General features: G+C 33.0%; 1 protein-coding gene across 1 annotated transcript in view; it reads left to right on the top strand.

Moving 5' to 3' along the window:
* ADCY1 (adenylate cyclase 1) overlaps window positions 1-25,650 on the top strand; it is a 193,100-nt gene extending 167,450 nt beyond the window's left edge. The window contains exons 11-16 of the mRNA XM_051970634.1: window positions 6,603-6,719; window positions 8,811-8,957; window positions 10,542-10,640; window positions 14,260-14,374; window positions 15,043-15,167; window positions 24,288-25,650. Coding sequence (XP_051826594.1) covers window positions 6,603-6,719; window positions 8,811-8,957; window positions 10,542-10,640; window positions 14,260-14,374; window positions 15,043-15,167; window positions 24,288-24,626 — 942 coding nt within the window. The 3' untranslated portion in view covers window positions 24,627-25,650. The remainder of the gene's footprint in view (window positions 1-6,602; window positions 6,720-8,810; window positions 8,958-10,541; window positions 10,641-14,259; window positions 14,375-15,042; window positions 15,168-24,287) is intronic.
* The last annotated feature ends 269 nt before the right edge of the window (window positions 25,651-25,919 follow it).

Raw genomic sequence — 25,919 nt, 5'->3', positions numbered from 1 at the left:
AAAGCCATAAGATCAGTGGCCAAGTCTTAATGCTACCCTAGCATTAAACACAGTACTGTGTATGTAGTAGGTGCTTAATAAATGGTTTACCTAGTGAACAAATGAATCACTGAATAAATAAATGAAATGATTTCTATCTGATGCATTCATTGCATGTATGCATATATATAGTCCCTTCTCTCTTCACATTTTGTTCTACTTTTTTCCTATTTCACTCTCAGTGGGTTATTTGAACATTCTGATATCTAATTTTCTTTGCAATTTATGATCAGAGCCATAAAATCTATGACCCTCAAATAAAAATTAATGGGAAGTACTCCACACCACCTCTCATGTTTAGTTCCAAGAATTTTTTTTTCTATTAAACCTGCTGCATTTAAGTGGGTGTTTAATGTCAATGGATAAACATTGAGCTCAAACCATGTGGAATCACTGCATCATCTCCATGGTTATTGAGAGCTCTCTAATAATTAACAGGGTGAATTCTATGGAGATCAGTTGAGAGGTCCCATTTCCCTTCTCCCAGGTAAATAGTATATAGAAGCAACATACTTCAAATATGCATTTAGAATCTTTTTCACTCCATACAGAAAGCATTTCACAAATAGAATTGAGGATTAAAATCACTCATTTTAGAAAGTAAGTATTATTATTTTTTTTTTCTTTCTTGGAAATGACCAGAGTTAAGTTAGTTAACCAGGATTACACAGCTAGTAAGTGTCTGAGGCCAGATTTGAACTCGGGTCCTTCTGAATCAGGGCTGGTGTCCTATCCAGTGTGCCACCTAGTTGTCTCCAGTATTGGGATTTTAAAACATCACAGTACTTCCTTAAGAAATGACATCTTTCAAAAAGAGGGTTAGTTCAGAAAGAATATCTAATTTTTCCAGATTTCTCAAAGGCTCAGTGATGTTACAGCAGACAAACTGAGGTTTTTGAATATATGGTTACCTATAAGGTAACCATATATAACATAATCATGCAATAGTCACAGATTCATAGAATGTTTGAGTTGAAAGGATCTTCAGTGTCCACTTAGTCCAAACCAAGCCTACATAAAATCCTTTTTCAAACTTACCTGACAAATAAGAATCCATCCATAAGGATGAAGCTCTAACTTCCTTCTAAGATCACACATTCCTCTTTTGGACAACTTCATTTATTAATAATCTTTTCTGGACATTAAACTTAAATTTGCCTCTTTGTAACTTGTACCTGTTGCTTCTAGATCTGCTTTGAAGGATCAAGCAAAACAAATCCAATTCCTTTTCCAAATAAAATAACTTACTTGAGGATAATGAGCACGATTCAGAATTGCCAGTTAATTCTGAATTTTATCATTTATTTGACATTGTTTTAAGGGTACATATTGATTTCCAATCTCAGATTATCTGAGAAATGCATGCATGCCCTTGTATTCAGAAAAAAAAATTGATCAATAAAAATATGTAAAAATTATTTAACATATAAAATTATATATTTGTGTTTAATGGTAGTTATCTCTAGGGTAGAAAAGAAGGAAAAAAGAAATTTACATGATAAATTTATTATATTCTATATAAGTAATATCAAGTTATATGTAATAGATTTGCAGTTTCATATGTGATCACCTTTTATTATTTTGCTATGTTATGGTAATGCTTTTTTTTCATAAAATTTTTAAAAAGAAATAATTTTTTAAAAAATTTCATGCCCTTGACCAAAGGAAAATAGAAAAAGAGGCATCTTGTCAGTAACTACACACAGGTAAATTTCGATAAGAATCACAGTTTTTAGCAATATTCTTTTTTGTGTGAGTGGAAGAAATATCAGGGATATAATAGATTTTCAGTTGTTCTTGTATGATATCATGGAAAGACCATTAGCCTAAGAATCAGGAAGTGTAAGTGATTGACACAGCCAGTCCAGCCCAAATTCTGTTAAAATTAAAATTATTAAAATATCACTAATGATGCTGCTGGTGAAAATTATAATGATAATTGGCATTTATTTAATTTTATAATTATTAAGCACTTGGCATACATCTTTGTTTTTGATAAGTGATATCAACCTGATGATGTAAAATAATGTTCATATTTTACAGATTAGGAAACTGATACCCCAGAGTTGTTAAGTTATTGTCCATGATGACATTGCAGAAAATGGCAGAGTTGGGTTTTAAAGAAAGTGTGATTTTTCTATCTTCAACTCTAGCACTTTCCATTAAACCACAGCTGACTTTTTTATATTATTGCTGGCTCCCCTTAATAATCAGTTACATTATTTTTAAAAGGTGTTTCCTTGGTATCTTTTGTTTTTAATCCTTATTTCCTTCTATATCTCTGTCTTCCCTCTCAAAAGACCAACTCTTTTTTAAAAAGAAAATCAGGAAAATCAAACAATTAAAAAAAAAACACCTCTGAATTATAAGCAATGTTTACCTCCACATTTGTTATTCTTGCCATTTATATTATGATAGTCATTTTTCTATGATTCTCTGTATTCATCATAGTCTTAAAGCACAGTAATATTCCATTGTGTTCATGTGCCATGATTTGTTTAGGCATTCCCAGGATAGGCATCAATTTTATTTCTATTTCATTGACAACAAAAAAATAGTCCAAATATTTTGGTGGGAAATATGGAACCTTTCATTTTGTCATGATCATCTTGGATTTTATGCCTCAAAGTGAAATTTCTGTATCAAACAATATGAACATTTAATAAATTGTCTACTGCCAAAATATTAGCTTCTGTGTGAAAAAAGCATGTTTGATTCTGAAACATTGGATATTTCCTAGAAAGTTAAAAAAAATTGCTGCTATATGAACCAAAACTTTATGAATTGTTCCTGGCATGTGGTGATCACCTGTCACAAAAATATCATAAATAAGGACTGTATTCTCTTGGGATGACAGCTATGTAGATTTAAAACAACAAGAGTATTTAGCATCTCTTAGGGTCATCTAGTCCAAGCCCTTCATTTTATAGATAAGGAACTGAGAACCTATAATTCCATGATGGGGAGAAAAGGAGGAGGGAAGAGAAAGATTCTCTGTTTCTGTTTCTTGCTTATATAATTGGACACCCTCTGGCCAATTATATACTTTTTTGAGTGTATGGACTATTTTGACATGTAATTTCCGCAGAAAAATATCAGGTGACACTGAAGCATTGGAAATTATGACAGCTAGAGCAAGCTTATAGCCTTTGAAACTAGAAATAGGGTGTTATATTTAGAAATTGAGGCATTGTATGTCACCAAGGTAACCTTCTCCTGGGCACATATAGTCCAGTGGAAAAAATGTGGGAAGACACAGAATTGGAACTGGCTCATATCTCTGAATGCATATTGAAAGGCACACAGCTATTGCAATTCAAACAGGACACATTTCAAAACTGTAGCAGATCTCTTCCTTTTTCTGCCACAGTAGTGACAATAAGACATACAGTTACCTTCCCTTTAAAAAAGGCAGAATTCCCCTAATATATTTTTTTCTTTCATTTTATTTGGCACAGAATTGCCTGAAGCCACATTTTCTTCCTTGCCCTCACCCCCACCATTTAGATTAAGATGTAGGTAATGTTATAAGTTCATTTAGAGTAATGGTTTTCTTTGGAAGTAGTCTGTTTTCTGGCACTGGCACTTGTCTTAGGTGTATACAGTTGAATTACTGAGAAACATTCTGTTGACTTGATGATATTTTATAAAAATCTGTTAACACCTAGTCATTCTCACTAACAAGTAAGGCCTTTCTTAGCATTATGGAGTTGAAATATGTGCTGATTTTTAACAAAGATATCCAGTGGAACCTGAGGTTTTGATTTTTTAAAAAAGTACTACATTGAAATTTCAGATTAGAAAAAAAAAAGTGATTTCATTTGAGGTTTAAAATTCTGAATTTTGAGGTTAACTTTAATTTCTACAAGAGCATGATGTTGCATTATTTTAATATCAGGAAAGCTTAAATATTCAATGCTAGAAAAAGGCCAGTTAATATGTACAGTAAAGTCATGTTTCATTTCCTGTGATTGAATGAAAAATTCTTATATCCTAATGGGAACATAATCAACTATGCTTTATTATACCTTCAGTACTTCAATGATAAATGGATTTATTGGCCTAGGTACTCACTCATAAAATTTCAGAACTGAAATTGATGCCACTGATCATCTAGGCTAGGGCTTCTTAAACTTATTCCATTCATGACCCCTTTTTACTCAAGAAATTTTAATGTAACTCCACCATTTATATATGTAAAATAGGCATACATATCATTTATTGATAATGAATATTTAGTATAAAATAATTGTAAAAATCAAACTTTTTCTGATAATCATAATTCCATGGCCCCACATTCATTATAAGATCCCATATGGGGTCACAGACCACAGTCTAACAAGCTGGGATCTAGGTCAACCCATTATAGGAAAGAATCTCTTCTGTTACCCATTTGATAAGTATTCATGCATCCTTTGCTTCAAGACATCAAGGGAAAGGTAATTCATTTTCTGTCAAAGCAGCAGCCATGGTATTTTTGAATGTTATTCATGATTGGGGAGTTTTTCTCTCATATAAAACCCTAATGTGTTTCTGAAACTTGGGCCAAGCATAACTCTAATTCTTTCTCTACCTGACATTCCTTTCAGATGCTTAAAGGCTGCTATAATGTCACCTACCAAGCCTTCTCTTCACTTGGCTAAACATATCTAGTTCATTCAGTCCTAATATGAAATGGATAGTGTAGCTTGGTAGATAGTTTTCAAGAATTGTGATACACAAAAAAATGTGTTGCTTATAGACAACCTGATAGTGAACCATTCCATATTTAAGTGATATATATCATACATCACTGATTTGCCATGAGAAGATAGCATTTCATTACAATAGATTTTAAGAAATCAGGATCATTTCTATTATTAGATGAGACATTGGGACAAAAACAAAAAAGTTTCTTTAGAATATATCCCATAACTCAAGATTCACACTTCATCAGTAAATTAATCTTTCACATAAAATATTTAATATATATACAGTATTATGTATATTATACGTAGATTCTTTTAAAAATGTTTTCAACATTTACTTTTATAATAGTTTGATTTATATTTTTCTTCTTCCCTCCCTCCCCTGTTTCCTCCCCAAGATGGGTCAATCATATTAAATATATGTCCAGTTACATTTTGAAACAAATACATGTTTTGAAACAACAAAATGGAAAGACTGTGAGAAAGAAAAGATAACAAAAAATGAAAGTACTATGCTTTGATCTAAATGCAGATTCTTAATACTAGCATATTGGAGCTCTAGTATTATTGTGCATAATGTAAATTACACATAGAGAAAGTACCAAGCATAATTTTTGCATGGTATAGGTTACAATGCTTCAAGGGATATCTTATCCCATTGATATGGTTATATTCTCCATTAGTGCCAGTCACAACTTATTCTTGACTTGTCATGATGCATGATTATTAGTCATGAACTGCCATAGTTTATTCACAAAAGAGTTACTCTGGAAATTTTCTAGGAACTTTTGTTTATTCATTTTTACATACCTCAGAGTAGCCCCTGAACTAAGCAAACTTTTTTGAACAGGTCATGTTATCTAAAACAGTGAACTTTTTACACAACTGGTTTTGACATTTGTAAGCCAATAATACTGACCTGTTATATTTTTAAAATAACCATTACTATTATTACTACTAGCAATAATGATGATGTATATAGTAATTATAAAGCTATGACATTTTGAAAAGTCATGGAAGAGATTTATGTTATTATAAATTTTACTATTCTTATAGAGAAGTAAATGGGGCCTAGGGAGTTTATGATTTGTCCAAAGAGGTACAGGAAGTGTCAGAACTAATATATGAATGAGGGCCCAGTGACTCTGAGTCCAACTAGCTTTCATTTTTACTACTTGAAAAATACTCTGCTTTGTATAATAAATGTGTCTGAAAAGATTTATGTAAAGTAAACATTAGAAACCCAAGTACATTTTTCTAAACATGATATTATGCTTTCAAAGTTGCTTTGGCTTTATTTTTCAATAACCATTGATAAATGGTATCTTACCCAATAGTTTCATTTGTCCATTAGCCTCTCTAGTCAATGAGTTATAATCTGATATTTAAAAAAAATAAGAGGATACATTTATTTAAAGAGATGCTTCCTTTATCACATAATTTCTGTGTTTTAGAAATTCACACTTTCACATCAGAAAGACATACTTGTAGAATAAAATAGATGGATATCAACTCACCTTTATATAGCACCTCAAGTTTTAAGGAATGGGAAAAGAAAACACTTTTCCTTACAATATTCATGTGCAGGAAACTGTATCATTATTTCCATTTTACAGATGAAATAACTACAGCATAGAGTAAATAACTTGCTCAAGATGGTAGGATTTAATGGTAGGTGTTTCAACTCTTGGTCAAATACTCTTTCAAGTATTTAGTATAAATAAGAAGAAAATTTGCTCAAGAATTTGCTTTAATTGGCACAATTATTCTTCAGTGGTTGTTCAATGGTGAGACAATACTCATAAATACTGGGCCTGAGAAAAATGCATTGAATGCACAAAAATGAGAAATGTCACCATGTTATTCCTAACTCAGGCAGAAGAGGAGCGAGATGACATGGAGAGAGTGAAACTGGACAATAAGCGGATTCTCTTCAACCTTTTGCCAGCTCACGTTGCCCAACATTTTCTTATGTCCAATCCCAGGAACATGGTAAGAAATGAGTACTTGGTTGGATATATATCAAAAAATTCTAACACAAATGATGCAAACAACATAGGTAGCATCAGTCTGGGCCATATAGCTTAGGCTAAAAATCAGACTTAGACTACTCATGACTCCAACTTGGACTGACCTAAGGGAAGCCAAACAGAAAAAAAATAAAAATAAAAAAAACACTAATTGTCCATGGAACAGAGAATGAAATCATTTTTCCTAGGAAAGAGGTTGGACTTCTAGGTTAGAGGGTTTTGAACTTTCTCAGATATGGTTGGTGTTTTGGCTATCTTGGTTTAGCTTTTTTTTTCCCTTATAAAGGAGAACTCAATTTGGAGGGTATTCCTGCTGGTATTTGAATGTGGATCCAGTGGGGAAAGTATTTCTAGAAATGACTGTAATGTAAAAATATCAAAGAATTTAATTTTTAAAAATTTAAATTTAAAAACTTTTTAAAAGTTTTAAAGAATCTACTATGTGCAAGTCATTGTATTAAGCACATTATCTCAATTGATCAAGTAAAATTCCTACAGGGATTTTAATTCCCACTAGGTACTTATTTTTTTCCCCTTACTGGCCTTGTCCTTAAGGTAGGATCAGATTCCATCCACTTACTAAAAGTTTCCATTGCTATTTGTGATGATTGTGATGCTGGTAATGGTGACAATAAGGATCACGCAGAAGATAAACATGGCAGGGATGGTAGTGATCATATATATTTTCATAGATTCATGCATTTTACAATTTTCCTTGATATTTGACTCTTACAACAATCCTAATGATTCTTTTATGTGTAGTTTTGGGACTGGAAACTAACATTAAAACAAACACATAAATCTATTAAAAGAGAGGGTTTTGTTTTGTTTTGTTTTGTTTTGTTTTTAGAAATCACAGATTAAGAGACAGCTAAATGGTATAGTAGACAGAGTACCAATTCTGGAGTCAAGAGGACCTCAGTTCAAATCCAGTCTCAGACATTTACTGGTTATGTGATGCTGGGCAAGTCACTTAACCCTGATTCCCTCCTACCCGCCCCCCCCCCCAAAAAAAAAATCATAACATTAAAAATAAAATTTGAAAAAAAAATTTTTGCTTTCCAAGTTAATTTGGGATTTCCACATTTTTAAAAAAATCTGTGTATTATTTAATTTTTAACAAGTTTTTATGTATATTACATATTTCCAATGACATATGCTTATTTATTAATGCTAAATGCAATCCAAGAAAGCATATTTTTATCAAGCATCTGCTATGTGCAAAACATTGTGCTGAATGCTAGGAATCCAAGGGCAAAAGCAGCAAAACAAAATAAAAACAACCCCTGCCCTCAGAAGGCTTACAAACTTCATAAGAATATACAGCATTTATTTGGATAAAGAGGAGGGTAACATGGAGCTAAGAACAATTATTACTGGGGATAATTCAGAGACTTCCTGTAGGAGGTGGCAACTGAGCTGAACTCCTAAGGATTCACTCAGCAAACATATTCACTACTGACTATATACTTTAGATGTTATGCTAAATCACAGTTTCTTAACTTTCCTATGACTAATGATGGTCATGGAAGGGCAACTTGGCAAGATTTTTAAATTTGAATGGGCCGGTTCCAGTGCTCTGACAAGGGGATAAATGATAGAAGGTAATAGAAGTGAATAAAGGAAATAAGCCAAAGAAATATATCATTTTAGAAGTTAAGTGTTTCTGAATCAATACTGTGATTATTTTAAAACACTACCTAGATTGACAAGTTGGAACAAAAAGGTGCATATTAAGTCCTGGATTAACATTTGAATTGTTTGAGCTTTGTGCATTTTTAAATGCTAATACTGAATCCAACAGCACTGCCATTTATACACACATACACATACACATGCCCACACAAAATCAGTATGTATCCCATGTGTATATATAAACATATATACATATAAATACATATGTGTATAAGTTCACACACATACACACTAGGATACCCATTCTTATAGAAGCTATGCCTCTGTATCTTCATCATCTTCCCAGTAATAACAAACTGCCTATTGTAATGCCTTATTTGTTTGTTATGCAAACTAAATCACAATTCTAAAATTACAGGACCTTTATTACCAGTCCTATTCACAAGTGGGCGTGATGTTTGCTTCCATCCCAAATTTCAATGATTTCTACATTGAACTGGATGGCAATAACATGGGAGTGGAGTGTTTGCGTCTCTTAAATGAAATTATTGCCGATTTTGATGAGGTAATGTCTCTATTTTCAATCATTTAGATATTGTGGATTCCATGGAATAAGTTTTATTGGGGAGAGGGGAGGGCTAGGTCTCTATAGTAATGCACTGAAATGCTTTCTCAATTGACTATGTAACTTCTTTTCATGTTAAATCCCGCTACATACCAACTACATACCTAGGTTTCAACTGATGAAATTGAAATGAAAACTCCAAATGGGGAAGAAATAAAGTGTTAAGTAGCTACTCAGATCCCTAACATTTTAGTCTCAAAAAGAGATCACCATTTTGAATGAAGCACTCTTCTTTGAAATGGCTTAGGTCTTCTAATTCATTCTGATATAGGAACAAAAGGGGTGCCAGAAGAGGAGTGCTCATTCAGTCCAAAATCTTCATTTTATAGATGAGAAAACTGAGCCTAGAGGTGAAAAGCAAAAAGATATCAGAGATATCTGATTCCAAAGCCAGCCCTCTTTCCCCCATACCATTCTCTCTGAGCAATAAGGACACTACCTTTCCTCAAGCTTTTACTGTCACAAATAATGCTTATTTATGAGGAATTTATTACTGATAGCATTGACCACCCTGTGTTTGACAGGCTGAAGTTATTCTATCTCTTCTGCTATGGTCAGCATAAAAGAATGCTGAATTTAGAGGTAGGAGATCTGAGTTTAAAACTCAGCTATACCATTTATCTGCACAGCTTCAATCAGAAGTTATCCCATTGGACCTTAAGTTTTCTCATCTGTAAAGTAATAAGGTTATACAAAATAACTTGTAAGATCCCTGTCAGTTCTAAATCTGATATTTCAGGAGCCTTTCTTTCTCCTGGACTCAACTAATCATTCACTTAATCCCTCACTAGTTTTCTCTTGATGTTGTTGATTAAATTGTATCTGTCTTAAGAACTTTGCTTAGCTTTATCTCAGCAGTTAATTTTGAGTTAGTGGGAAGCATATAGGGGAAATTTCCATAATGATAGGATTTTTTTTAATGATGGGGGAGTAGAGAAAAATGTTAATAGTTTCTTCTTTAATATAGAATATCTTTACTGCTTTCCCTTGTCAAATTTTCAAAATCAGTATTCCCTTCCAGTTCCCTCCTACAGCTGCCATCAGATTCTAATTTCAGATTCCTTTTCAAATTTGACAGTCATTTTTTTCAGAATATATTTTTCAAAACCGGAATCAGGAAATACCCGATTTTTTCTTTACTTTTCCTAGTCCACAAACTTTTAGTCCCAAGCTATTTTTAAACACTCATAGAAGCACAAGATGTATATCCTTCCCTTCTCAATTTCCTTTCCTAACAATATCAACAATAATGCATAATATCAGCTACAACAATAAATCTCTGAGATCTCTGTTCTGTCAGCTGTTTGAAAAAAAATCATTGTGATCATATTTTTCAAGTTCATATGTTAAGTCCATTTTAATTCCTCTACTCCTTCAGAAGTGATAAGTTGATAGACCTTTCTACTAAAACTTGATTTTCATAATTTGTTTAATATACTATACTTTAGCACATGAGAACTTAAAACTGTGGTATCTTTTCTAAAATATTATGTAATATTTAACAGTTTTATGTTTTAAACAAAGCTCATGGACAAAGAATTTTATAAGGACCTAGAAAAAATCAAGACAATTGGAAGTACATATATGGCTGCAGTGGGATTGGTGCCGACCACAGGGACCAAGGTGAGCCTCAGAAAGCTTGCTCATTACTGAAAAGGAATGTATACAGATCTCTCATTTTGGATCCTACAAGATACACTGAAGAGTTAGATCTCTGACATGCTTGTTTTCTAAAGTGATAAACATTTTGTTACATGTAGTAGATTAATCAATAGCTTATTAAAATCAATTCAGCTCAACAAACATTAAATACCAATTGTAAACAGAACCCAGCATTGGGTGCTAGGAATATGACAACTTAGGTAAGAAATTTTTCTCTATTCTTTGTTTTCTGTTATGATATAATAGTTTAGAAAAAAGATGAGGCACAAACCATTCCATTTTGGTTTTCCTTCCTTCCTTTCTTCAAATGGCTTAGACGACAGATGATTCAATGAATAAAGCTTTAGACTTGAAGTCAAAAAGATCTGAGTTCATAATGCTACTTCAGATACTTAATAGCTATATGACCCTAGGCAACCTCAGTCTTTTTCAGTCTCAGTTTTTTCATAAGTAAAATGGGAGTAATAATAGCACTTGTCCCTCAGGGTTGCTGTAAGGATCAAATGAAATCATATATGTAAAGTGCTTTGCAAATCTTAAATCACTTTTTAAATGCTAGGTGCTATATGAATGTAGAAATTATTTTTCCTTTGATAGATTGAATTGTTTCCTCATATCCCTTGACTTTTGCATGAGTATCCTTTCAGACAAATAAGCTGGTTGCCCTTTGAACTATGACCCCCAAAATGTACAATATCAGGTCATAGAATCATGGTGCTGCCAGAGTGATGGGTACTAGAGTATATTTGCCCTGTGTGCTTTTGAGTTGGCGGTGGCAAATGAGTGCAGTTGAGTTCAGAATTAAAAACACTTCTTTGAAAATTTTATCAGGATGTGCTGAGGACGCAATGTATATTTACATAACACAAGTAGATTGCAATAGTCTAAATTCCGTTCTTTGGCCACCCATCTGATTTCTTCTATATATTCAGCAATCATCCAAATAGTTCAATTCCTCTATTTTAACTGCAACCAAAGTTAAAAATTAATGTTAGTAATCAGTGAAAAACATAATACTTTCTAGTTTACTCCCCCCCATACACACACACACCAATGGGACAGAAAAGGGAAAGATACATTTACCAACAAACTTTTCGCTAAGATTCTTTTGATATGAAATAAAATAGAGGTATTAAAATCTTGACAAAATCATTACAAACCAAAAGGTAGAAACTATGAAAATTATAACTGACATTTACAATTTGTAAATTACTTTACTATATTATCTCATTTGATCCTTAAAACAAGCCTGTGAGGGCCATACTAAAGATATTTTTTCTCCATTTTACTGATGATGAAACTCAAACTTAGAGAAATAAAATGATCTGACCAATATTCCATGGAAAGGAGAGAGGAAGAAGATTCAGATTCAGGTCCTGTCTAATACCAGTACAGCTTTCTTTTAATGTTAGATTTTTATAGTTCTAATTCAAATGCTATACAGATTTACATAATGTTAATCCATATAAATGAAAAATCAGAGGTCTAAATAATTTTAATCTGAAACTGTACAAAATATCTTCTAAAAATCAGATAACTGATACTGGCAAAAAGTAGGTTGGGGAGGTTGACTTCTCAAGCTGATTGAGTTTTTTATTCCCTCTATTTAAGAGAGACAGAATCAGATTATGACCATGATGCTTTAGGCATGGCTGGTCTTTGACCCCAACTGTTGTTGTGATTGAGGCCAAAACAAGCTTTGTGCTATTTACTTTTATCCCCCTGCCTAAAGCTATAGTTTATACACAATACCTTCCAGCTCTCAACACAGAGAGAAGAAAATCTGAACATCTGTTTTCAGGGAAAAGGCTGAGAGTAAGTACAGTGCTGGAATTTTCTCTGGTGAAATCCGGGTTTAAGGAGTCATTCTAAAACCTATGTATCTGCCTACAAAGATTCCTGAGTATGTTGGTGGCTGTCTAAAGCACTGTCAAAATTCCATATGACCTCCTTTAATACATTATTTATTTACATCTTGTAAAGGTGAAGAGATCATAAAATTGAGAAATGGAAGGGACCTTAGAAACCGAGTCCATCCTCTTGTTTTGCATATAAAGAAGCAAAGGTACCTGGAATTTATGGCTTGTACAAGTTCACATGGGTACAAAGTGACAGAACTGGGGTGATTTAAGGAGATCTGAAGTTCAAACCCAAAACATTTATTTGGGTTCAGGTCATTGTAGTGGACAAACATTTTGATTTTACCATGTTATTTCTTCAGGGAGAGTTGACTGTAGGAATAGAGAGAAGGTCAAATAAAATGAGTGTAACAGAAGAGTGTATGGAATTCTTCAGATTATTGGAACACAATAAAGAAAATTTATTTCTCTTGCACATGATAGTTTCATCCCTAGCAATCCCATTGACTGTAGCAAAATTCAAAGAATATAGAGTATTAGATCCAAATGTTAGTAGAAATCCACATGTAAAAAATTGTAGTAAAAGGATAATTTCATCTTAAGGATTTCCTGTCCTGGATAATAATGTTTCTTATCTTAATGGAGTTATAGTTACATTTTTAAAAGTGATATTATTGCATTTCTAAATTTTTTGCTTTAGAAAAATACTTAAGCACTTAGCTGCATGTGCACACACACACACACACACACACACACACACACACATCAAACCCAAACAACTTACATTGCTGTCTTGATTAAATGAATAACAAAAACAAATTTATGTAAGCCAAGGTCATAGATTCATCAAGGTCATCACCTAAAGAGCAGTGAAAGTCATTCTAAGATAATAAATGACCTCTTCTATAATTTAGTCATTCATTGGAAAGGGGAAATAGGGTTTTTGTTTGTTTGTTTTTACTTTCTATAAAGAAATTAGAAGAGCTACTTTAAGTTTGAATCTTTGTTAAAAATTTAGAATCCCACTGACTCAATGTATTTTTGAATTTACTTTAACTGACACTATGAGCCCACGCTAGGAAAAAAGAAGAAAAAACTACATAAAGAGCTAGTAAAAGAATAATAACAACAACTGATATCTATATTGTCCCTTGAGATTTACAAAACACTTTATGAATTCCTATCTCATTTGATTTTCATAACAGTAAGGGGAGACAAGAAGAACTATTATTATTTCCATTTAATAAATGAATTAACTAAATTTCAGGGTAGGTAAGTACTTGCCTATTATCCAAAGGAAAAAATGCAGACTTATAGTTTTCCCAACTCCAAGTCCAGTGCTTTTTCCAGGATATGGTATACTCTACTAACTACATCAACTAACATTTACATAGCACTTTTAGGCTTATGAAGAGCTTTCTTCACAACAAATCTGTAAAATATGTAATACAATAAAGAATTTTTTCTGATCCTTATTGAGGTATATAAAATCTCACTGTAAAGTGTAGGTGTGAAAAAGTCCAGAGAACCACATGAGCTGTCTGTCATCTGACTCAGAGTATTCTATGTTCAACCATTTATTTCTCGGGATATGAATAGGATATGAATTCTGAACCTCATTGGTAATTCACAGCTAATCATCAAGCAAAATGTTTACAGGCTGACAAGCTAGCTTTCTCATATCAAGAGCAATTGTAAAAATATGATTATTTTGTACCTAGGCCAAGAAATCAATTTATTCACATCTGAGCACATTAGCTGATTTTGCAATAGAGATGTTCGATGTCCTTGATGAAATCAACTATCAATCTTACAATGACTTTGTCCTCCGTGTTGGTAAGCTATGATCCCAAAATAAATGAAATATGTTGCGCTATATCTCTTTTTTCTAAACCTGATAGTCATCAAAGAATTGAGAGTATCATGTAATTCTAAATTAATACCATATTTATAAAGTATGCATTTGGAATCTCTTAAAATATGGGAGAGGGACTATAAGAATTAGAATCCTGAATTGAAAAATATTTCAGCGGTAATCTAGTAAAACTCCCTGCATAGTCTGCTGACAAATATTTCAAATACCTGCAGTAACAAGGAATTATCTATCACCCCATTTCTCTTTTTGGTTATATCTAATTGTTTTTAACATAATAGAATTTGCTATTCTTTAGGCTCTTAAAGATCAGAAGTCTAATTGTACAAGCTGGTTCAATCTCCCTTAGTCCTAGAGACATGATTTGTCAAGGTCAAAGAGACAGTGATTAATAGCATACTCAATCTTACTACTCACATTCTTCAGTTCCAGATCTAGGCCCTCTTTGTTATACTATGGAAATTCTCATTATAAGAACTTGGTTGAATAAAAGTCGTAAGCTAACAAATGCTCATCAATATAACAAGAATAACATTAATAGTATTTTAAATTAATAAATAATTTATAACAAAACTAGTTTTGTTCTCTTTTTAAGTGAGAGATTATAAAAGTAAAACTTTTTCCCCCCCAGGCATTAATGTAGGCCCAGTAGTGGCAGGTGTTATTGGTGCCAGAAGACCTCAGTATGACATCTGGGGAAACACTGTAAATGTTGCCAGCCGAATGGATAGCACTGGAGTGCAGGGGAAAATTCAGGTTTGTTTTTTCTAAAGAGTTTGAAATATGTTCTACAATGTTATTGAGTTTAAGGTGTTTATTTTGAATTTTTAGCCACTATTGTTGTGTTTTAAATTTTGTACAACTGTAAGGACATTGTCATTAGAAAAGAAAGCATATTTTAATTTGTTCATCTTTCACAAACTTTTAAAGTGAAAAAGTATGAATACACTTGTTCTGGAAGAATTTCTTCTTTTTCCTCTTTGTATAGTTCAACATACTGCCAGATGCTACTTATCCTTGCTTATTTGATCTCTCTCTCTCTCTCTCTCTCTCTCTCTCTCTCTCTCTCTCTCTCTCTCTCTCTCTCCCTCTCTCTCTCTTTCTCTTTCTCTGTCAGTCTCTCTCTCACACATACACATACACACACATAAAAAATTACATGATCATTTTATTTATTTTTAAAAGGCATAGCAATTTATATATACTAGATCTGAAGTTTCATGTGCAATCATTTTTTTTAAAAGAAGTTCTATTTTATGGAAATGCTGTTTTTATTTCATAAATTAAAAAGAAAAAAGTTTTTAAAAAATAAAAACTATACTGTACAAACAAAAACTGTACAAAAAATTTATAGGTAACAAAGAATGTCTTAACTTAAAAAAATGTTGACTTTCTAAACATAATTATCTGTATGATAGTATTGGAAATCTTTCCCCATACATTTTTGTCAACTTATGTAAAATAATTGCATTGTTTACAGCAATATAATTCATGTAGCAAAAAATGTTCTTACAGTATGTTTGCCTTGTTTTACATTTGTACACTTTTGATTTAACAAGGACTCTGAAGAAGCAAATGTTATAAAATCATTAAGCTAATTTTCCATTCTAGTTTTACAAGCTATAATTACTTCTGACTTTCTCTCACCTTTTATATCCTCTACTCCTCCACCCTTTATCCCAATCCCAACTTATTATCAAGAATGTTTTGCCTTCATTCTTTTCCCAACTTTCATTCTAAATCCATGGAAGTGTTCACCCAGAAATCTTTGATTTTCAAATTGTCCCTTAGAGGATCAGTGTAGAGTTGTTGTTTTTGTTTGTTTGTTTGTTTGTTTTGTTTTGGTTTGGTTTCTTTCCCTATAAGGCAGACCTATAGTTTGCCTAGGATGAAAGAGACTATAACTGAACATTTTGAGTTTTTTTTGATTCTTCAAGAAAATGACTCTATTGTTTAACTTAGATTTAGTGTCTGCTTCAATGAGTTATTTTGCAGATCTAAGTACTATATAGTTGTGAGTAGGTATGAATATGGAAATACATAAAAGGCCTATAATTTTACCAACATGGGAGAACTCTCAATATGAAAAATTTTTCTGATAATACCAATCTTAAGTGTTTGTGACTTAGAATATGAATTCTAGGAAATTGCCTAATCCTATAAAAATTAAGTGAGTTTTCAGGCATCTGGGCTCACTGTGCTCAGTGGCTAGAACATTGGGCCTGTAGTCAGACAGACCTGAGTGCAAATATGGCCTCAGATACTTTTTAGCTACATGACCCCAAGCAAATTACTTAACCACTTTCTGCCTCAGTTTCCTCAAATGTAAAATGGAGATAACAACATCTATCTCTCAGGATTTCTGAGAGGGACAAATGAGAAATATATGTAAATATTTGACACATAAAAGATGCTATATAAATGTTAATAAAGATTTCTTCTTTCCTCCTTTTCCTCCTCCTCTTTTTCCTTCTCCTTTTTTTTCTGCCACTTAGCTTCTGATATTATGATTCTTACCAAAGCAATAACCTACCCTAATGCCTACATTCAGTGTTATTGAAGTAACCTATATTCTTGATAGTTGGTTTTTGTTTTAATTTTTTAAATTAAACTTTTAATTGTAGTTCCAAATTCTTTCTCCCACACACTGGGGAGGTAATAAAAAATCAAATGTCCATTATACATATGAATCCTTGCAAAATATGTTTCCAACTTAGCTATGCTTTGAAAAAAATAAAAGCAGGAAAAAAAATTGGAGTGGGAAACATGTTTCAGTCTGCACTCTGAGTCCATTAGTTTTCTATCTAGAGATGGATAGCATTTTACATCATGAGTCCTTTGGAGATCTTTGTAGTGGATCTTTGTGTTGATTAGAGTTACTAGTTGTTTTGATAAACATTGTTTTGATAATGTTTTGATTGAGCATAAATTCTGATACATCTTTCCAGAGTAGAAAAACTTCAAGTGTGGGTCCAGAAATGGAATGTCATTTGAAAACCAACCTAAATAATTTTAAGAGATTCCTCAATAAGTTAGATGCAATGCATTTCTGCCCTTGACAATCCCCAAAAGCCATCTAGTAAGGCATAAATGTACCACAATCTGCATTAGTTGAGGGAATATTCCCATACCCATGATATCACATATCCTTGAAATCTTGAAGTAAATGTTATTACAACATGATAAAATGGTTCCCACTTAAAGTGGGAACCTACTTGAGGCAGTTAAGTAGCACGGTGGATAAAGCACTGAACCCATATTCAAAAAGACCTGAATTCAAATCCAACTTTAGATTTATACACTTACTAAGTGACTCTGAGTAAGTCCTATAAGCTTGGCTTTAGTTTCCTCAATTATAAAGTATGTTGGTTTCCTTTTTCCTTTAGATCATAACCAAATATTTGTCCTCATGGATCCTGGCATATATATTGGTCAGCACTTTGAATGGGATTCCCTTGTCTTAATGACTCATTTTGATGGGCAAATACTGCTGGCGCACACACACACACAAAGGAATCATGATTGTGACTCAGCCTCCTCTCACCTCCAATTGACTTCATAGTTGCTCATTCTGAGATCAGACAATTTATAAAAGTGACTCAAATTTTGCTATTATTGGAGTAACCAACACATATCTTTTATCCCATTGGCCCTTAGGTCTTAAGATAAATATTCCCATTTTTTATCAATAGAAAATATATGGAACTTTGAAAAACTTTTCTCTACTTGCAATAAATAAATAGTTATACTTTTATGTTCCCTAATTAGTTTCTTCTAAACATTATAATTCTCTCTTTAGCTCCTTCTTATGATCCTAGTTTGAAAGCTAAACATGTCTATGAGGAAATGGTGTGTGGTGGTAGTGGGGATGTTGCATATAACATAAATAATATATAGATGATGAGCTTTCTCATAACTATATGTATATCTGTGTCATTATCTCACATTTAAACTCTGAGATTCCAAGGGTACAGCACAGATTAGTTTCAAATTTCCAAATTTCAAATTACCAAATAGTTTATTTAAGTACAAACAGAGCTCTCTCCATTTCTACTTTAGTCCATGAGTCCTAGACCCCCTGACCTTTTTTTTTTTTTTTTTTTAGTTATAATTCTTCTAAGTGGTCAATTTTTATTTTACCTTCCAGTCATGTTACAGTGTTCCTCTCCCCTTCCCCATTCTGGTACTATTTAAAATTAAAGTGTGTCTCTATTGATTTGTTGATGAAACTAATGCCATTTATTTCCTTTCCCTATCAATTCATCCAGTTTCCTTAGCTCTACCTTTTGGAAATCCGTCTCCCCAGTTCTTCTTTTCTATCTTGCTATCTCCATTTAATTATATCTATTTCTCTTTTTTTCTTAGACTGTTCTTCTAAACTTCATTGCCTGATCCTGCTTGCCTTATTTATTCCATCTTCGTTTGGGGGATCTAAAAGTTCAGACTAGTAGGAATCTTTGATATGATATAGTTCTATGTTCTTATTATAGAGACTAAAGTAGAGAAGAGTTAAATTAGTTGACTTAAAGTCACATATTTAGCAAAACAGAGAGCTGAGATTCAAACCTAGATTCTCTAACTCCAAATAACAATTCACTATTACAAGCCGTTCTCATGTTTCTTCTGCATACCTTTCCTATCCCACCATCTAGTTTCCTTTATTCTTGTCTCCCTCCCTTTTTTCAAGGGTAACCCATTGACTATCCCTTTAAAGTCATCATCATAGAAGACTTGTCAAGAAGTCACAGTTATATGCAATATATAATATGGGTGAATCACTGTTAAGCTGCAATTACTATGGTATACTGTTAGATGGTGCTCCATAGTAAATATTAGCTAAGCAGTCCTTAATCCCTTTCTTTCCTTCAGCAAAATGTGAAAAAAATACAGATATCCTCACATCTTCTTAAGTAATCAGTCTTTAAAAACAAACAATGGAATGCTTAAATGAGTTATGAATGCTCTGCTAAAATAAAAACAAAACATTATTTAAAATCAACAGACATTTGCACAATTAAGAGGTTTTTGTAATGCATTTTTATTTTCCTTCTGTCATTCAGATAAGACTCAACTTTCTTTTTATTCATGCTATTTTTATATGTTCTTATCTGGATTCAAAATATTTCACAATAGTCTGAAATTCAAAACAGAAGAAATATGAGCAGTGCCAAATATAGCAATATGAGGTAGTCATTACCATGTTATATGTATTTACTTACTTACTTGCCCCACCTCATCCTTTCCCCCTTAATCATTTCACTCCAAAACATGGTATAGGGAGGATTATGCAAGTTTGTAGTTGCTAGTCCATTCATCACCTTGAAAATCCTTCACTGAAAGAAACTACTCCAAAATCTATTCAAGGTTCAGTGACATTCTTAACCTTTGTTATAGTTCAAATACTTCAAGAATAAGAATTCTAAAAAAAAAAAGAAAAAAAATGAATTAGTTGTTGATACAAGATCAGTATGGAATGCTTTGTCCGTAGGAAGCTAGGCTGACTGCCTTGATTCAATTTCTGGTTTCAGTTCAGTTTCTAGTCAATATCAATTCCCAGTCTTTCTCTGAGTTGGGCTGAATTTTTCTGAGTTACAGAGTAGTTTGGGAAATTTTCTTTTTTCTTTTTTGAAGGGTTAGCTCTAGGGTACTGATACTGGAAGCTTTTATTGGTCTAGATATGATTACAAATATATTGTGGTTCCTCAACTTTAAAATGACCCATCAGTGCTGGAAAGCCATAGACTTTTCTGCTACCTTAGGACAAAGACTCAATAAAGAGGCCAACTCAAACTAATGGAGCTTTTTCTAGAATAAGACACTCATAACCCACCCATAGTTTTCTAGGTTTTTCAAACACTTGAAATTTACAATGCAACTTATAAGTTTTCATGAAGACCTCTATGACTTTCTGCCCATTATCTTTACTCTCACTCCTTTCCTTTAATAGACCAGAAGTATGTAGACTTCTGAATTTAGAAAAATCACCATTCTTTGGAGTTCTTTGGGGAAAATTAATGAAGACATCTTCTTCCACATCACTACTCCTATGGTCACTGCCTCTGGCTTCCATTATACCTCTGCTATCTAGTTAATATAATTTCAAGTCTCTATCTTTTGTTTTCTAATTATGCCTGGAGGTTTTCTGGCTTTTTCAAAGATTATGATCAAAGTATTTAAAATTCTGACATGGCATCTACTATTTCCGGACCAGACTTACTAAAATATGGCCATGGGAGTAACATTTTTTTTTCAACAAAAGCAAGTCACAAAGACCTTCTAATAAGGCTTGGAAAGGCTGCCATCTGTCTTAACAAAGAGAGTTTGGTATTGAAATCCCAGATTCTTTGAAATATTGGAGTATCCTTTATTAGTTTGCTTTATCTGATGTACCTTAAGAATAAAATAGCTGCTTGCTGCAACTTCTTTTGAACAAACCTACCTTGCTGGTGTCCCTTGAATCCAATGAAAGGCCCAACTTGTTTTTAAATTCATCATACTACAAGGGTCCTTGCTGATGATTTATTTCTGTTTGAAATATTCTCCCTCATTTGGGGAAAATATTTCAATCATCATTCCTTCAGCTTGCCTTCTAAATTTAAGCTAACAAAAACATGGCTAATTTACCACTTTTCCCTCCCAATGTAACTTGTTTAGTTCAGTCAGTGATCTTCAATAGGATCAAATTCATTTCTCTTCTATTTAAAGCTTGACTGAAATTATTTGGAATACATTCTGATAAGCCTCAGTTGCCACCTACTAGTTTAATGTAAATATAGTATAATAAATTGCTCATTAACCTCAGTTATGCCTTGACCTCACAGGCTTAGTAGGCTAAAAAATGATGATTTTCCCCTCCCTGCCCCTCAAGCAACACACATATAGCCATAGTGAGAAAAGCACAATTTTTGACCCGATATATGAATGTTATGGAATATTATTGTTCTGTAAGAAATGACCAGCAGGATGAATACAGAGAGGACTGGCGAGACTTACATGAACTGATGCTAAGTGAAATGAGCAGAACCAGGAGATCATTATACACTTTGACAACGATATTGTATGAGGATGTATTCTGATGGAAGTGGATTTCTTTGACAAAGAGACCTAACTCAATTTCAATTGATAAATGAAGGACAGAAGCAGCTACATCCAAAGAAAGAATACTGGGAAAGGAATGTGAACTATTTGCATTTTTGTTTTTCTTCCCGGGTTATTTTTACCTTCTGAATCCAATTCTCCCTTGCAACAAGAGAACAGTTCGGTCCTGCAAACATATATTGTATCTAGGATATACTGCAACATATCTAACACATATAGGACTGCTTGCCATCTAGGGGAGGGGGTGGAGGGAGGGAGGGGAAAAATTGGAACAGAAGCGAGTGCAAGGGATAATGTTGTAAAAAAAAATTACTCTGGCATGGATTCTGTCAATATAAAGTTATTATAAAATAAAATTAAAAAAAAAACAATTTTTGACCTGATTTTACTATTTGGTGTGCCCCTTCCTCAGTGCTTCATAAACTCCATTCCTAAGTGTCATATACTACATCTTGCCCTACTAAAATGATTCTTTACTCCTCCCAACAATAATGAATATGAAAATGAGACATCCTTAGCCTTGATATTCTTGTTTTTCCCATGGAACAGCCCACTTATAATTTGACAACATATCTTCACATTGTAAAGGCAGCTGAAACCTATTTCTTCAATGCCTCAAGAACTTGTGATGTTTGCAAGTGCTGGTATTCCCTCAACCAGAAGATGGCAGCTCCTCTACAATTTGCATGGTGATCACTGAAAAATGTAATCAACTTGCAACCTTATCCGGATGGTGAAGAGTTATCTTCAAACTTAGCTAGCGCTTCCCCTTCCTCCTCCCCTTCCCCCATTGATTCCTACCATGTTACTAAGCACTTACAATCCTATGTTTCCATTTTCGCAAACTTAGATCAACTACTTGAGCCAAATTTATCATTAGGGTATATAGTAAATTAAGGCAGTTGCTCTGATCTTTTATTTTGATGGAGGACACTGTACTGCCATTAGTTAGGAAGGCAATGACTGGGAGATACAGTTGGTAGAGAAGAAAAAAGCAGCTCCTTAAAATGATATTGAAAAAAAAGTCAGGATCTCATGAAAGTAAAACCTCTTCTTATTCATCACTTTAGCAAAAGATGATTGACCCTTTTTCCAATTAAATATTCCCAACCTCACCTCTTTCATGGTAACCTTGAAAGATTTCTGGACTCTTTTAAATAGGAAATCTTAACTTGTGGTTTAACCAGCATTGGATGTAGGAATTTTTAAACCATGGTTTCCATTGTAATTCTAATTAATTTTTGCATGTAAAAATTTTATCTTAGGAAGAAGTCTAGAAACTGCCAAAGTGGTCCATCTGACACACACACATGAACACACACACACACACACACACACACACACACACACACACAGTTAAGAATTCCTACATTCAATGCTGAGCTTAATTGTCATATTGTCCTAATTTCATTTTCTTTAAAGTTTTTTCAATAAGGTTGAACCACAATGTTGGTTAAAAAAAACAGTTACAAAGTAGAGCTCACCCTAGGCCCCATCTAGTCTTTCATACTTAGAAGTGTCTTCCATCATTCTTACTTTTTTCCCCCAACATTCTTAATCACTTTTTTAAAGATGGAGCATTCAAATGGATGCTGACCAAAACATAAGAAACTCCAATTGATATTTGTTTTCTAAAATAAATCTTCAAACCTTTGTTAAATTAGCCTTAGAAATCAATAAATGTTCATGAATAATAGTAACAGTGCCTCCCCATTTACTATGCAATGTCCTCATCTGAAAAATAAGATGATGAGGTAGAATCCTGTCCCAGATGAAAATGTTTTTTAAATTACATAAATTTTCTTATATTATATGATTTTGTCTGGCTCTCTTCTTTTCATTTATCATATTGTACCTGGTTTCATATTCAGGTTTATACTTTTATGCCCCATTATACTGTGAATGTCTTGAGAACAAAAACTGTTTTTTGCCTTCTCATATTTGCATTCCCAAAGTCAAGTGAGTGCAGCACTTTCTATAAATGTCATTTGAATTGAATTAACTTGAAGAAGCACCTATAAAAATTGGTAAAAGCAAACAAACAAACAATCCCTTGAAGGTCTGCTAATGTCTTGTTGATGGAGTTGTGAATTAGTTCAACCATTTTGGAAAGCAATTTGGAATAATCCTGAGAAAATGACTAAAATGTTTATGCTCTTTGACCCAGAGTTCCCACTTCTAAATATATATCCCATGCAGATCAAAGACAAAAAAAGGATCTTATATGCACCAAAATATCCTGATTCTTTTTTAGTAACAAAGAATTCTAAGTAAAGCAGATTATATATATACATACACACATATATATTATATATATATATAATCAAATAAGGAATGGCTAAATGAAAAGTGGTATGTTAATGTAATGGAGTATTATTATAATTTAAGAAGTAACTTAAGAAATATAAAGAATTCAGAAAAAGATGGGAAGACTTTTTTTTTTACTTTGTTTACAACACATGGCTCTTTAGAGAGGGAAAGCAATATATATTTTGAAATAAGGTTGGTGTTAAAAAAAACAAAAGCTAATAAAATATTAAGATGAGTAAGATAAAAATGGATGCCTTCTCAAAAAAGCAAAAGCAACTAGTTTCTCAAATCGTATTGTGCTTATTTTGCATTCACTTATCTGTGAACTTTGCAATCTGCTTCCTCAAGTGCAATGCAAGCTTTTAAGTACAGACACTTTCTGTTTTTTTATCCCCTGGGTCTAGCATAGTGCATAACACATAGTAAGTAAATGTTTGTTGAATAACACTTGATTCTTTTTGCCTACAGGTCACCGAAGAAGTCCATCGGTTATTAAAGCAATGTAGTTATGAATTCACATGTCGAGGAAAAGTCAGTGTCAAGGGAAAAGGTGAAATGTTGACCTATTTTCTGGAAGGAAAAGCAAATGGAAGTAATTCTCAAACCAGATCCTTAAACTTAGAGCGGAAAATGTATCCATATGGGAAATCAAACATTCAGACAAAATTGGGTACCAGCTGCCCCTCTGTCTCATCTGCGGCTAGCTTTACAGTCAAAGCTGGGACCGGAGCCCTGCAGACAGCAGGCACCCACACTAATCCAACGCTCCATTACCTTCCTTCTGTGCCAGCTGTGAAAGAAACCTAGATGAGTGCCATTGCAAGTGAACTCAGTGAGCATGAATACTTGCCAACAGAGTTTAAGGTCATAGGTTGCGGCATCAACCACGGATCCAATCTATCACAACCAAAGAAAGCGGGAAGCTCCATAGAAGAAAACTTGGAATGGAAGCGATAAGGGCTAACAATTGTGTTAGGACAAGAATAATGCAGATTTTCTGAAAATAAGGAAAAATGTCATGGAATTTTAAAAAGGTAAATGGTATACTTAAGAGATGTGTGTAAATGATAATGTATGTGTGTATATATCCTAACTCTATATAAACACATATACACTCACATTCCTATATATAGGCATAAAAATTTATATAGATACATGTATTTATTTAAATATTATTTGCAATGGCATAAGGGAGCTATATCGCATTTTCATATTCATTATTGTTTGGACCGAGTTGGGTCTAAAATTGTGATGAGGGACACAGGAACTTAGGAACATATTTTGGGGTTTTAGCAAGAACAATGAAAAATTTGCTCAGAGTTTGAATTAATAAACAAGCCTAAAAAAGTCAAAAGCTTTATCCAAGATTGAACTAAGCCAATTCTAAAACAGCTGCATCTGCTCACTCTAACTTGCCTCTTCCAACCCTGGAAAATATCCAATTAGCATCACATTTAGTACAATAAGTCAAAATTAGGTTTTAAAAAATCTGGACTCAGGATCTAGATGGAATATTGACAAATACTTTTAACCATCTCTAAGTATCTTTGCCTCGATGTTGCCCCGTGATTTATCATAGGGTGTAGATCAAAGTAGAGATTCTAAGCTTCAGGTACAGCAATGGGTCAGTAACATATAGAAACCCTCTTTTCTTCTGCATGAATATTTGTAACTATTGGATTTCTTCCAAATGAAGCTCTTTGCTAAGGATTAAACATTGAAGGGCTTCATACCAGTTCATCAGCTTTGATGAATGTCAGTAGTAATACTTATATGCCTTGCCAATGATTTTTTTTTTTTACTTTGCTGACTTTTTGCTTCTTGTAAAACTCTCCAAACTCATTTTTAAATGTTCAGTGTTATTGTTCAAAGTAAATAAGGAGACAGATCTCATTTCTCATCTTTTTCATGTATGATTTTTAAGTTCCTATGAGTTGAACAATATGTTACTTTGTTTTGTTTTGGAGAAAAACAAACACATAATATTTAGAAAGTTTATGTTATCAGACATCTTGTTTGTCTAGAATTCCTAATCTTTCTGAACAGACAATTTTAGATTAAGGAAATTATTTTAAGACCAGAAATCAAGCTGTATCCCAA

Source organism: Antechinus flavipes, chromosome 1 (genome assembly GCF_016432865.1).
Source record: "Antechinus flavipes isolate AdamAnt ecotype Samford, QLD, Australia chromosome 1, AdamAnt_v2, whole genome shotgun sequence".
Classification (NCBI taxonomy): Eukaryota; Metazoa; Chordata; class Mammalia; order Dasyuromorphia; family Dasyuridae; genus Antechinus; species Antechinus flavipes.
The sequence above is the reverse complement of the archived record's forward strand: the minus strand, read 5'-3'. Positions and strand labels throughout refer to the sequence as shown.